The following is a 13,114-nucleotide window of genomic DNA, read 5'->3' on the forward strand; positions in this document are numbered from 1 at the left end:
GTTGAATAGTTTCATTCTATTCAAAAAGAACACAACAAACGAAAAATACAAGAAGAGAAATTACAGATTCAAAGATTTTATATTGGACTGTGTAGAAAAATGACTGAACCAAACAAACAGTGTGGAGAGGGAGAAAAGTCAAGGAATGAAGTGGATGACGAATCTATTGGGTCAGACTAGAGTGCAGTCACGCCTCCGCCCTCGACCTTGAAAAGACCACCAGTGAAAGAGCCAGCAAATCGTCTAGAGGGTGGCTTGAAAATTCACAAAATGGTCCATGTTCCTAACAGTAACAATAAGAAGAATGGTGCCCTGAGAAAGTGTCGCGTGAGTGCTAATCACAAGGTTAGAAAAGAAACAAGTATCATGTGTGCAGGCTGTGGTGTGGCTCTCTGCAAACTTTCATGTTTCAATGTTTATCACAAGAAGAAAAACAAAGAAAGAGGTGTGGAAAAGCATTTATTGCATAAAATATTGTATTTTAATTAGTTCCTAAAAATTTCGTTTTTAAAAACCAATTATTGTTGAAGTTGTTTAGTAAAAAGTAACAACATGCATTTTAGCGACATAAGGTTTAAAGGGCCTGCCAGGACAGGGGTGGGATTTAAATACCCTTCGCGCCAGTCAAAGAGTTAAGATGTTATTTTTTGCTACATGTTTCTGTCATTTTCGACCATCATCAGGAGTTTGTGAACAGTAAAATGCATCTACATTCATTACTGTCTGTGTGTCACAGTGGATCCATTGTTGTTAGGTTGGTCATGTACAAGTGTTTACATATGATTACAGTATTTAAGTATGTTGAAATACTTATCTAAATTAATAAAGCTTATTTTAAAATTATTGCTATTTTTCTCAAAATTATCCTGTTTTATATATAGGGATTTCTTATGGGTGGAATTGTGTATGGAGAATGATGTGTGTGTGTGTGTGTGATGTTTTTTAAAACACTGTCCATTATGGTGACATGGGTGTTATATGAGTGTGCATTGTTGGCGCCAATGGTTGCATGTGTGTTGTTTTGTGTGTAAATGGGGTATTTTGAATTTTTGATCCTTCGGTATGATGTTGAATATTACATGAGTATGCTTTTTAGTATCGATGGCCTTGTGCTGTTCTGGTTCTGTGAGCCTGTCATTTATTGGGAGTGTAGAATTGTTGTGATTGATGAACAAATTTACATAGTAGTGACATACCCAAGAGGATGCAAAACAGACAAATGAAGATAAATTATACTTTGTTCCGAACAAATCAGGTATGCCAAGGTTAAAAGCATATGCAAAAAGAGAAATATTGTACCATGCTGCTCATAAGTTGAAGGGTTACCCTGGGTGCAGAGTGGCAAAGAATTATCACATCTTCACTCTAAGGAAGTGCTTCTGAAAGTTGTATAGCAGTGTTGAGTTTTGTGTATGAAATTTTTCTCTGGAATAATATGTTGAGTGACAGTTGTAATTATGATGTATTGTAATTCTGCAAATGGAAGGCCAGCGGAGCAAGTGCCAGGTCTTACATAAACAAGCCAGAAATGTGGTTAAGGTGTTAGGCCATCTTAAGTGGGTGGCAGACAGCAGTCACCCAGTTCTAAATGTTTCCAGGTGTCAAGAATGCACAGCTGATGCATGTGGTGTTGCACTGAGGACTGTTCATTCCATTATTATCAAAGGAAAGTCTTTGTTTAGTAGACAAGGATATGTACATTTTGAATTGGCAGATAAAAATTGGCAAAAAGTATAAAAATTTACAGATGTGGATGATTTTGACAAAATATATTGTGACATAAAGTTTTTGATTTTTATGAAAGTGGAGAATTTCGGTCTGCTAAGGAGTTTTTCTTCAAAATGAATGAAGTTGTAGGATTTGAAGGTGGTGAGGCATCAGCGTTAAGAATCTTGAAATCCCTAGGCCTAAAGTATGCAAGATGCAGTTTTGGTAGAAAGGTGCTAGTAGAACACGGTGATGTATTTGTGAGGTCAGTGTTCTTGAGAACAATGCATGAAATTAGACAATAATGGTCGTGAATTGTATTACTTAATGAACTGTGGATGAATTAGAACCACATGCTAAAAAAATTGCTGGAAGACAGCAGGTCAGGTGGCCAAGTCCCCATTAATAAAGGTGGTGGACTCATAATATGCCATGCTGGATCTGATGTCAGAGGTTCCATTCCAGAAAGTAAGTTAATATTTCTGTCAAACTCAAAAAGTATTACTGGTTACCATGTGAAATTGAATGACAAATTATTTTAGAGGTAATTTCTGTTGAGAATCTAGTAATGTAAACATGTTCAAGTTGGTAATAGTGAACTATATTCATTTGTTTTTGTTTTGTATTATAATAAAAAGTTTCTTCTCATCCAATATGGCTGTTAAGTGATATGTAAGCATGACACAAAGAAAATCAACAGGTTATGGGCCCAGATTTGCTCAAAAACTAAAAAAAGAAAAAGAAAAAAAAAAGACGAAAGAAAATGAAAAAATGGCAACCTCAGAGACAGAAGAGGTAACTCATCTGCCAAAACTGAAGGACGTCGACTCATTTCCATTGTGGGAGTTTGAAATCAAGATTCTGATGCGTGCAAAAGAACTGATAAACATCGTTGATGGCAGCGACCTGTTAAGTGACCAAGGAAGAGATGAAGAAAATATAAGGAAATGGAAGATGCAAGATGCAAAGTGCTAATACTACATAGTGAGAATGATAGAGAAACACATGAAGACCCACACTGTGACATGCACAACTGCGAAAGAAATGTACAACACCTTGAAGCAAATTTATCAGCGAGACACCTCTCAACAGAAGTGCGTTCTGCTACAAGACTTCTACCACTTCAAGTATGACAAAACTAAGGATATGATGACGAATATAAGTCATGTGCAGAACATTGCCTTCAAGCTTCGTCAGCTGAACCAAAATGTTGATGAAAACAGGATCATGACAAAAATAATGATTCTACCAGAAGACTACAAACACTTCAGCACCACCTGGGACTCAACGGTGACTGTGGACAGAATCCTTGACAACCTGGTGGCCAGATTGATTTTGGAAGAAGTGAAGTGCAAGATGACGACTAAAGAAGAGGAAAGCATAGCTTTTAAGACAGTAACTAAAACCAAAAGTAAAACCCCTTTCAGGTGTTTCACTTGTAATCAAATAGGTTATGCCCAGATCAACTGCCCCAACAAAGGTAAGAGAAATTGCTCGATCTGTAAAAGGAATAATAATTCTGAAAAGGACTGTTACTTTAGAAATAAGGACAGTGATATGAGAAAACAATGTACAATATGTAAGAAAACGAACCATGCTGAAAAGGACTCTTATTTTAAAGACAGGAATAAAAGAAGCAAGGTCAATTTTCTAGCTGAAGCAGCAGAAACCCACGTGAGTGATGCAAGTGAAAACAACAAAATGTAAGGAGTGGATAGTGGTACATGTCATATGACAAATGTGAAGACTGATTTGATACATACTTAGCAGTATACTCAATGTATAAAGGTACCAAAGAAAAATCAAAGTATGACTGCAAAAGAAATAGGCAATTTGGAATTTAATGAGAGTAGTTTGAAAAACGTTTCATATGTTCCAGAACTCAGCAAAAGCCTGCTGTCAGTGCACTGTATTACAGAAAATGATGGAGAAGTGTTGTTGACAAAAGAGAAAGTCCAGATACTCAAGGACAAAAATGTTGTAATCAAAGGGAAAAAAGGATGAAAATGGATTGTTTGTAATTAACTTTGGCGCAAGGAATGAAGCTATGATGACTCAGCAAGAGATAAGTGTAGAGTGGCATAGAAAGCTAGGTCACATAAGTTATGGGAATCTTAGGAAACTACAAGAGATATGCCAAGGGATACCAGAAAGTGTGAGCAAGTGTAAAAATTTTGATATATGTTCTGTTTGTATGCAGGCCAAACAAGTGAGACTCCCATTTGATACAGAAAGAAGTAGGGCTGGAAAGCCATTAGAGATAAATCATAGTGACATGTGTGGACCAATTGATCCCACCACTTATGACAATAAGAACTATTTCTTTATGTGTGTAGATGACTATACATATTTTTGTAAAGTATACCTGTTAGAAAATAAGAGTGAAGTGTATACCTTTTTGAAGGAATATGTAAATGAAGCTGAGTGTCAGTTCAAAACAAGAGTGAGAAGAATAAGATGTGACAATGGAGGGGAATATAAGAACAATGCAGTGAGAGAATGGTGTAAGAACAAGGGGATTGTAATGGAATTTACTACACCATATTCGCCACAGCTAAACGGCACTGCTGAAAGGATGAACCGTACCATCACAGAAAAGACAAGAGCATTGATTTTTGACTCAGGTTTAAGTGAGAGAATGTTGGGTGAAGCTGTACTCACTTCTGCATACCTGCTAAACAGAAGTCCAACAGTGACAGTGAATGGAACGCCAGCAGAGAAATGGTATGGTAAACTACCAGATCTGGCTGGATTGAAGATTTTTGGTTCAGAAGTGTACACTAAAATTCTCGGACCATTGAAAAAGTTGGGCAGTCATAGCAAGAAAGGAATATTCATTGGATACAACACAAATTGCTACAGAATATGGGATCCAAATACAGAAAGGACCTCTGTCTCCAGAGATGTGACATTCACAATTAAACCTGTGACAACAAATAAACAAAAGGAAATGGAAAGAGTGATGGATCCAGAAGACAAGCCAAATAATCCAGATCAGGAAGATAGCAAAATGCAGCAAGAACCCGAAGCTGACAACCATGAAGAAGAACCAACAGATACTGAAGAGGATGAAGAAAATGAAAATGCTGACCACAAGGATAATGGAAGGAAAAACAATGGACAAAATGAACATGGATATGCATTGAGACCAAGAAGAAACATTCAGCTGCACCCAAAGTACCAAGACTATCACACAGAGAGTCAGAAGGAGGGTATGCTCACCTATACGTATGGCAAGTGCATGGAGAGCGAAGACAGCAAAAAGTGGAAGAAGGCCGTTAAAGAGGAAAAGGATTCGCTCTACCAAAACAAAACTTGGATATATGTAAACAGAGAGAAAGCAATGGGCAAGAAAATTCTGACCAGTAAATGGGGTTTCAAAATAAAGGATGATGGAAGACACAAAGCCAGACTGGTTGTGAGAGGATACCAACAAAAGGAAGGGGAAATAGATTTCAAGGATACCTTTAGCCCAGTTGTTGACATGAATTCTCTTAGAGTACTGTTTGCCATAGCAGCACATAAGAATATGAACATGCAAACCTTTGATGTGAAGACTGCCTTCCTGTATGGAGACCTTGAGGAGGAAGACTACATGGAGATACCAGAAGGATACAAGAACACTGGCAATATATGTCTCCTGAAAAAGCATTATATATCCTAAGACAAGCACCATCGCAATGGAACAAGAAGTTGACAACCTTTCTAAAAGAAGAAGGTCTAAACCAACTAAAATCTGACCAATGCATTTTTAAGAATGATGCCAATAGTTTGTTCATGGCCATTCATGTGGATGACGGGATAATCATGGGAGAGGATGAAAGACAAATAGAGGAAATTTTGCTGAAACTGGGAAATCAATTCCAGAAAACAAAAACCACAAATCCAAAAGTTTATTTAGGAATACAGATTGAGAGGCAACCAGATGGGATACATACTCGTATCTCTCAAACCAACTATGCAAGCCAAATGTTGGAAAAATACAACATGCAAGAAAGTTGAGAAATGAAAACGCCCATGGCCACGACCCCACCAACAAATGACGAAGGAGAAAATGACATAAGATTTCCTTACGGAGAAGCTGTAGGAAGCCTGCTATATATGACTTCTAAACCAGACCCGATATGGCATTCGCTGTAAATGTGGAAAGTCGAACCTTGGAATATCCTGACAAAATAGCTGTTCAAAATGTAAAAAAGACCCTTAGGTATGTGAAAGGTACACGAGATTCAGGAATAAAATATACCTCAGCTGACTCCGAAACTGTGAAACTGGAAGCATTTAGTGATGCTGATTGTGCAGGGGATGTAAAGGCTAGGAGGAGTGTAACTGGATATGTAATTATGATATCATGGTGCTATAGGAAACAGAGTATTGTTGCATTATCAGCCACTGAGGCTGAATATATTGCACCAGCTGAGTGCTGTAAAGAATTGAAATATCTAAAGATGTTGATAGAGGAGTTGACAGGAAAAAGGGTGGAAGCTGAACTGTGCTGACAATCAGAGTGCAATCAAGCTAATAGAATCTGGACAAGTAACACGTAGGAGTAAGCAGATAGACGTTAAGTATCACTACATAAGTGAACACTTGAAAGAGAAACTGTTCTCAATCAAATATTGTAACACTGAAACTCAGGTGGCAGACATTTTAACAAAACTGCTATCACCAGAGAAATTTGCGAAGTTTAGAGACATTATACTTAAGAAGAAGTAAGTCTGATTTTGATAAGACTGAGAAAATTTTAATTACAAGTACTAATTTTGTAATCTGAAGACCAAAATTACTAAGTGTTATTCAATTTAACTTTATAAAACAGCTAATAATGTTGACAACATTTTGAAATTAAGGAGGAATGTTGAGAATCTAGTAATATAAAAATGTTCAAGTTGATAATAGTGATCTATGTTCATTTGTTTTTGTTTTGTATTATAATAAAAAGTTTCTTCTCATCCAATATGGCTGTTAAGTGATATGTAAGTACGACACAAAGAAAATCAACAAGAATATGTCATTGTAAGCATCATTATGTTTTGTTGGCGAATCATGTAAACAGCAAAAGAAACTTATATTGTAGCTTGGCTGCTCTGCAGAAATGTTCCACACACACAGTCGCGTGCAGAATTGTTGTAGTTGATGAGAGAATTTGTAAGCCACATGGTAAAAAGTGCAAACTGGATGGCATTGCAAAGAAGTTATGGTCACACAGGAGGAGTACATTTAGCCCTTTGTCATTGTGCATACATACCTATTAAACTCATAGGCACAAGTGAAATTAAACATTACAGAAAGAAACGACGCTTTTAAAATTGTGGATGTTGAAAGATCTTCTCACAAGGCCATGGACAACATTTAGGCTTCTGCTTGAAAGAAAGTTGCGTTTAATTTGTGAAGCACATGCAATGAAGAGGATTTTATGGAAGAAATAATGCAAGACAAGGTCATGGAGTCGTTCATTGTCAGCCTGATTCAGTCAGATTCACATGGGTCAGACAGTGATGATGACCTCCGTTGATTACAAGATACTAAATGTTATTAATCATATTGTATGAATAATAATGATCATAATAAGTGCTTAGTAACATGTGGTGCAAGTAAATCTAATATGAAGTGCACAACAGTGCCACAACTTAGTAGCTCTGTGTTGCTCAGCATAGGTAGCCACCATTCTGTATCAGGCTGGTATAGTGAAATAGAGAGGGTTAATTTGCTATGCTGCTGTTGTTGGGAGTAATCTGGCATGGGAGGCATTGGCACAATTTTCAACAAGATTAGCTCCAGTCTATATTTAATTACATGTGGTAGAGTGTCTAAAATTACTTTCTTGGATGTAATGAAAATGATGTGTTATAGGTTAGTGTAGCTCATATTTTTCTTGTGAAATTATTGTTTGGGGAGATGATGCTAAGAAGGATACAAAGTTGAATTTAAATGTGTAGCATGCCCAGATCAGGCAGCCTCCTCTTGAGAAAGTTTTATGAATTAGAAAATATTGTGTACATTCATAAGCTACAGTTGTATGCTTGCTACATGACAAGAAGTTAAGCACGGTGCCAAATCCCAAAAGACTGCTTTCTTCATAGTCACCTCTGTGAAAGCCTCAAATCATACACTATGATGTTTGTTTGAAACATACTTACACGGTGTGTCCAGGATCCATTAGGACTCATTTTTTTAAATGTTACCCTGCAATGCCATCTGTTGGCGAGTTGTGGCATTAAGATTCTTGAAGTTTCAGCTGTGGCTGTCTATAATTTCAAAGCGCAAGCATTGCTGCATCATGTGTTCTGACACTCGTCGGAAAATGGCTGTTGAACAGAGAGCCAACATCAAATTTTGTTTGAAGTTAGGCAAAACGGCTGGAGAAGCATACAAAATGATGAAAAGTGTGTATGGTAGTGATTGTTTGAGTCCCTCGAACATTTTTCGATGGTATTCTGTATTTAGTGACGGCAAGGAGGACATTGAAGACGCTCCACATGCATCAAAGCTGAGAACAAGTTGCACTGAAGAAAATGTGGAAAAAGTGACCGAAATCCTTGCATCAGACAGATGTGTTTCTGCAAGACTCATCAAGGAGCTTATGAGAATACCAAAAAGTACTGTGCATCAAATTTTGACTGAGGATTTGGGCAAATGGAAGGTCTGTGCACGATTTGTACCGCACGTGCTGTCAGGCGATGAAAAACATGCCAGAGTGGAACACTGCAAAGACATATTATGGTCAGCCCAAAGTGATACAGAATTTACAAAAGTGATTGTTACTGGTGACGAGGCATGGTGTTTTCAATATGAGCCTCTCACAAAGCAGCAGAGTGCAGCGTGGTTGAGCCCAAAGAAGCCGAAATCAAAGAAACGGCACATGCAAAAGAGTCTAGTAAAGACACTGCTAACCGTTTTCTTCAATTCCAAAGGAATCATTCACAAGGCATTTCTCCCAGAAGGTCAAAAAGTGAATTTTGATTATTATCTCGGAGTCCTCAATCGTTTGTGGGCGAGAATTCTTCGAATTTGACCTGAATATCGAGAGCAAGGTTCCTGGTCGCTCCTCCACGACAATGCCCCACCCCACAAATCGAAGATCGTGCATGATTTTTTGGCCAGGAAACGGATGACAGTCCTTGATCATCTTCCATATTTGCCAGATTTGGCTCCAGCAGATTTCTGGTTGTTCCTAAAAGTTAAGCTGGCAATGAAAGGAGACCATCATGACACCATCCAGGACATCCAAAGGGAATGTACCGCAGTTTTGAATGCGATTCCACAAAAGGATTACAGTAATTGTTTTTTAAAACTTTTCAATCGATTCCAGCTATGTATTGATTCAGAAGGAGACTGTTTTGAATAAAAGGAGTGAAATATTGAAAACAATTTACCTTTTGTATTTTTAATGAACACAGTCCTAACAGAACCTGGACACACTGTACATGGTTCATATATAATGAAATACAAGGAAATATAATTTCTGACTCTCCATTATTGTTATCTATAGTATGACAAGCTTTAGAGCAATGTGTTTGTAACTACACTAAATGACTATCAAGGCTAATCATCTATGCAATACATTAAAGAACACAGATGTGTGTCCCACAGGAGTGTACCTTTCCACTTTTATTGTTGTTTCAGGTAGGTTCTGTATCTCTGTCACTGTGTGTCGTGGATAAAATTGGACGAAGACTATCTTTGATAGTGGGAGCAACTTGTATGATGACTAGCATTGCTCTGCTGGGCCTGATATCAGCCATGGAAGAAAGTGAGGTGGACCTAGTACTCAGCCCTTCTTTAGACCCTTGTGGGAGCATAAAAGTAGGAGAGCTGGTGCCTGTTCTGCCTTCTGGTGGAGGTTTTCACTATGCTACTGGAGCTGGAATGTCGTCTCCACTGCTGCCAACTGGAGTCCCACCACCGTTTCCCCTCCTGCCCACACCAGTATCTCTGGTTGCTGATGACACATATGCTGGGGCATCACCATTGTGTTCTGTTCCAGTAAATACAGCAGTTTCGCCATCATTGCGCTATCTTGCTCTGTTTGCTGTGATTTGTTATGAGATAGCATATTCTTTTGGGCTTGGTCCTCTAACATGGCTTCTGTTGACAGAGATATTTCCAGCATCAGTGAAGGGACGTGCCGTCTCTCTGACTACTTCATTGCACTGGTTTGCGGATTTAATTATCCCTGTCACTTCTACATATTTTATAAGTAAGTACATAACATCACATAAGTATTTATTTGTGAAATGAGGAATGGCTTAGTCTGTATTAACTACACTAGTCTCTTGTTCAAATTCTAGTTAGAATAGAACAAGAATCCAAGTGGTAGCTGTATTGGGTAGTATAAATTAAAATTTTGTAGGTGGCATGAAGGCTTCCAAGTCAAGGAGAGCTAGAAGCCATATTTAGTATTTTCCAAATTTTCAAATAAGATATTGAAGAAACTAAAAGCCTAGTGGAAAGTGACACTTGAGAGACCTGTGCATAGATGGTATGATGACGATGATGACGACAGCAGCGGTGACGGTAGTGAAGAAGTGAATCTTATGTGTAGTATGGGGACATAGACTGAATTTGATAGAATCTTTTTAACACAGTAACTAAAGTCTGGGTTCCATAAAGGGCAGGAAATTTTTTGTTTGGCTTTTAAAGAACTCTCCCTCAGTTGTTTTTAAATGAGGGATCTGCGATACCAAAATGGTAAATTTATCATAATTAACTAGAAATACAATTATCAGAAAAAATGTAGTACACAATGTCTTCTTGATATTGGCTGTGAATGTTCCAGCTCACTGTTAAACTAAATTGAAGGGAAGGAGACGCACAGGACAAAGTGTTTAATGTTCATTATCTCTGATGAGGTGTCTCTTGCATCAGTTGTATCTTATTGTGTAATTTGGATGAAGATATTGAAATACATGATCACATGTTATTGTTTACCAGAATGTTTGCAAAATAACAAGGGATGTGTGTTTCTTTTATTGTATTGTGGTTTTTGTGACAGTTGAATAACAGTATGAACAATGGAAGAAAGTCATGGGGGAAGCACTCACCTTTGTTTTGGAGAACAGCCAGTATGTTAATAGAACTTTCAAGGTTGTGTTTGTGCCTGGGAAGAATAATATTTCCTCATGTTTTCACATGACCAAATGGTTTTGTCTTGTCTGGATGACATGGTGATACCCACAGCAAGTGACATTAAGAAACAGTTAAAAGCACATATTGCATTATTGACATGAATAAGAAATAAGACAGGATTGGCACATAAGCTCAGTACAAAAGAAAATAAATTCCAACAGGTAGAGCTGGATACACCATTAAGATAGAATGGTTCAGGGACACTTTACCAAAGAGCAAGAGGAAATCTCAGCAAACCAAGGCTAAGATGGAGCTGAAGTTTGTTATGGATTGTAGGGTGCTGGTGGTGGTGATGAGAAATTATTTAGTATTTTACTAACCTTTAAAAAGTAAAGAGTGTAACCACTTGACAGTAGAATCTGATACAAGATGATGTTCTGATAAATACTTTTGCCTTGTCTTTTGGAAGTCCCAGGGTTTTTTGCAGCATGAGGTAGCATAGTTGGTTGAGGCAGTATGCTACAAGCTGGAAGGTCGCCTGTTCGATTCCCGATGAGGTCAATGTGTTTTTCAATTGACCTAACCCTTCCAGCCGCAATATGACCTTGGGGTGACTCCACCTCTAACAGAAATGACTACTAGGAATCTTCCTGGGGATAAAGGGCAGGCAGTGTGTAAGGCTGACAACCTCACCGCCATCTTTTAGCTGATTGTGTATAAAATGTGGGAATCTTGATGTCTCATGACCTTATAGGCCTCCACGTCCTTTTGCAGGGATAGCTTTACCTCAGTTTTTATTCTTGGTCTGAACTTCAGCTTTCCTGTCTGAGGCTTCCTGTTGATCTAAGTTCTGCCTGGCATATCTAGAGTCATAATCATAAAATATGTACATCTTTCTCCATTATCATTCCCAGTCATCCTGCCAATCTGAAACTCATGTTTCATACTTGGGAGGGCGCAAGTTCAAATGCTGGACTAAATTGCTTGCCTAGCATCACATATCCTTGGCATCAGTGTTCTGTATGTATATGAATGAACATGCATCACTGATTAATGTCTCTTTCAATACCCAGCAAGAATTTGGCAACACTGTCATTTGTTGTCATTGTCTTGTATCCATATGCCTTAAAATTCTGTCTCTCACAATATGATCATCTTATCATCGATGTTATTTAGCTGAGCAATTGCAAGCACTTTTAAATGAACGTAGCTCAAGGATGCTGTGTGACCTATGCAGTTGAAGTGTTATTAAGTAACCAAAGAATCAAACATGTTCTCTTGAATAATTTTCTTTCACTTGATATTTTCAGGTACTGTCACAATAGGGGGAGTGTTCTTCAGCCATAGTCTGGTGTGTTTGAATGCGATCTTCTTTATATTTCTGCTTATACCTGAAACAAAAGGAGAATCTCTGCATCAGATTGTACAGGGCCTAAAGATCAGGTAAGTGTGCTGTATATAATGGTTCAATTATTCTGGGGTGTAATTTTTATGGTGTAGTTATTATTATACGTAAGATAAACACCGTCTTAAGTGTAACAATTTAATTTAGTTCTTTCTTCTTTCCCCTCACTCCACACTACATATTTCGGCCCTAAATGGCCATCATCAGGTGTGTATTCTTACGTAGCTGTTACACTGCTTGTTAAAATTTAAAATCACCAGTCTTTGTAATTGTATAAAATGTTTGTTAACCTACACATGTTAATTTTGATTTCTAATTAGCACTTTTTTAAAACTTATTTCAAGTTAAAATATCTATAAAATTTTTGTTCTTTTCCTTTTTCAAATTTTAAAATTAAAATTTTCCTCAGGGTACATGCCCTATGTCTAAGTGCTGCAGTGGCCACTTCTTGTTTATCGTTGTTCAGGTATTTTCTGTAATATACAAATATTCGTATTACTATCGTATGTTATGTTATGTTATGTTATTCTTATATGTTTATACTGTTATTTCTACTTACTCTGTGTAGGCTCTCTCTGTGTGTGTCGCTGCTTATCTTTAATACGTGTGCTGTCTGGTGTATTGTGTACTGTGTTTTATGTTAGTGAGTGTTGGAGGGGGAATGGATAGTGGGGGGAGGGAGGTACCGTTAGTCTGTATAGATTTCGTGTATAGTTTGAAATATGGGATTGTATGTTTCTATGTGTGTGTCATTCATGTGTACGCCCTTCTTACTTATTTTATATATATGGTATTTCTCTAATGTATTCAAATGTCTACCTTTCTTTCCTGTTGTTATAACTTCCATTACGTCTGTTATTGTTCCGTATGCATGTCCTGTATTTAGTATGTGATTTGAGTACCCGGAATTGCTATTATTATTTCTAATATCAT

General features: G+C 37.6%; 1 protein-coding gene across 1 annotated transcript in view; it reads left to right on the top strand.

Moving 5' to 3' along the window:
* Nucleotides 1-13,114, top strand: part of LOC111867314 (solute carrier family 2, facilitated glucose transporter member 10) — a 42,038-nt gene that overhangs the window by 15,659 nt on the left and 13,265 nt on the right. Inside the window, exons 4-5 of the mRNA XM_023857060.2 lie at nucleotides 9,334-9,907; nucleotides 12,087-12,219. Of these exons, the coding sequence (XP_023712828.1) occupies nucleotides 9,334-9,907; nucleotides 12,087-12,219 (707 nt within the window). The remainder of the gene's footprint in view (nucleotides 1-9,333; nucleotides 9,908-12,086; nucleotides 12,220-13,114) is intronic.

This window comes from Cryptotermes secundus, unplaced genomic scaffold (genome assembly GCF_002891405.2).
Source record: "Cryptotermes secundus unplaced genomic scaffold, Csec_1.0 scaffold1882, whole genome shotgun sequence".
Taxonomy (NCBI): domain Eukaryota; kingdom Metazoa; phylum Arthropoda; class Insecta; order Blattodea; family Kalotermitidae; genus Cryptotermes; species Cryptotermes secundus.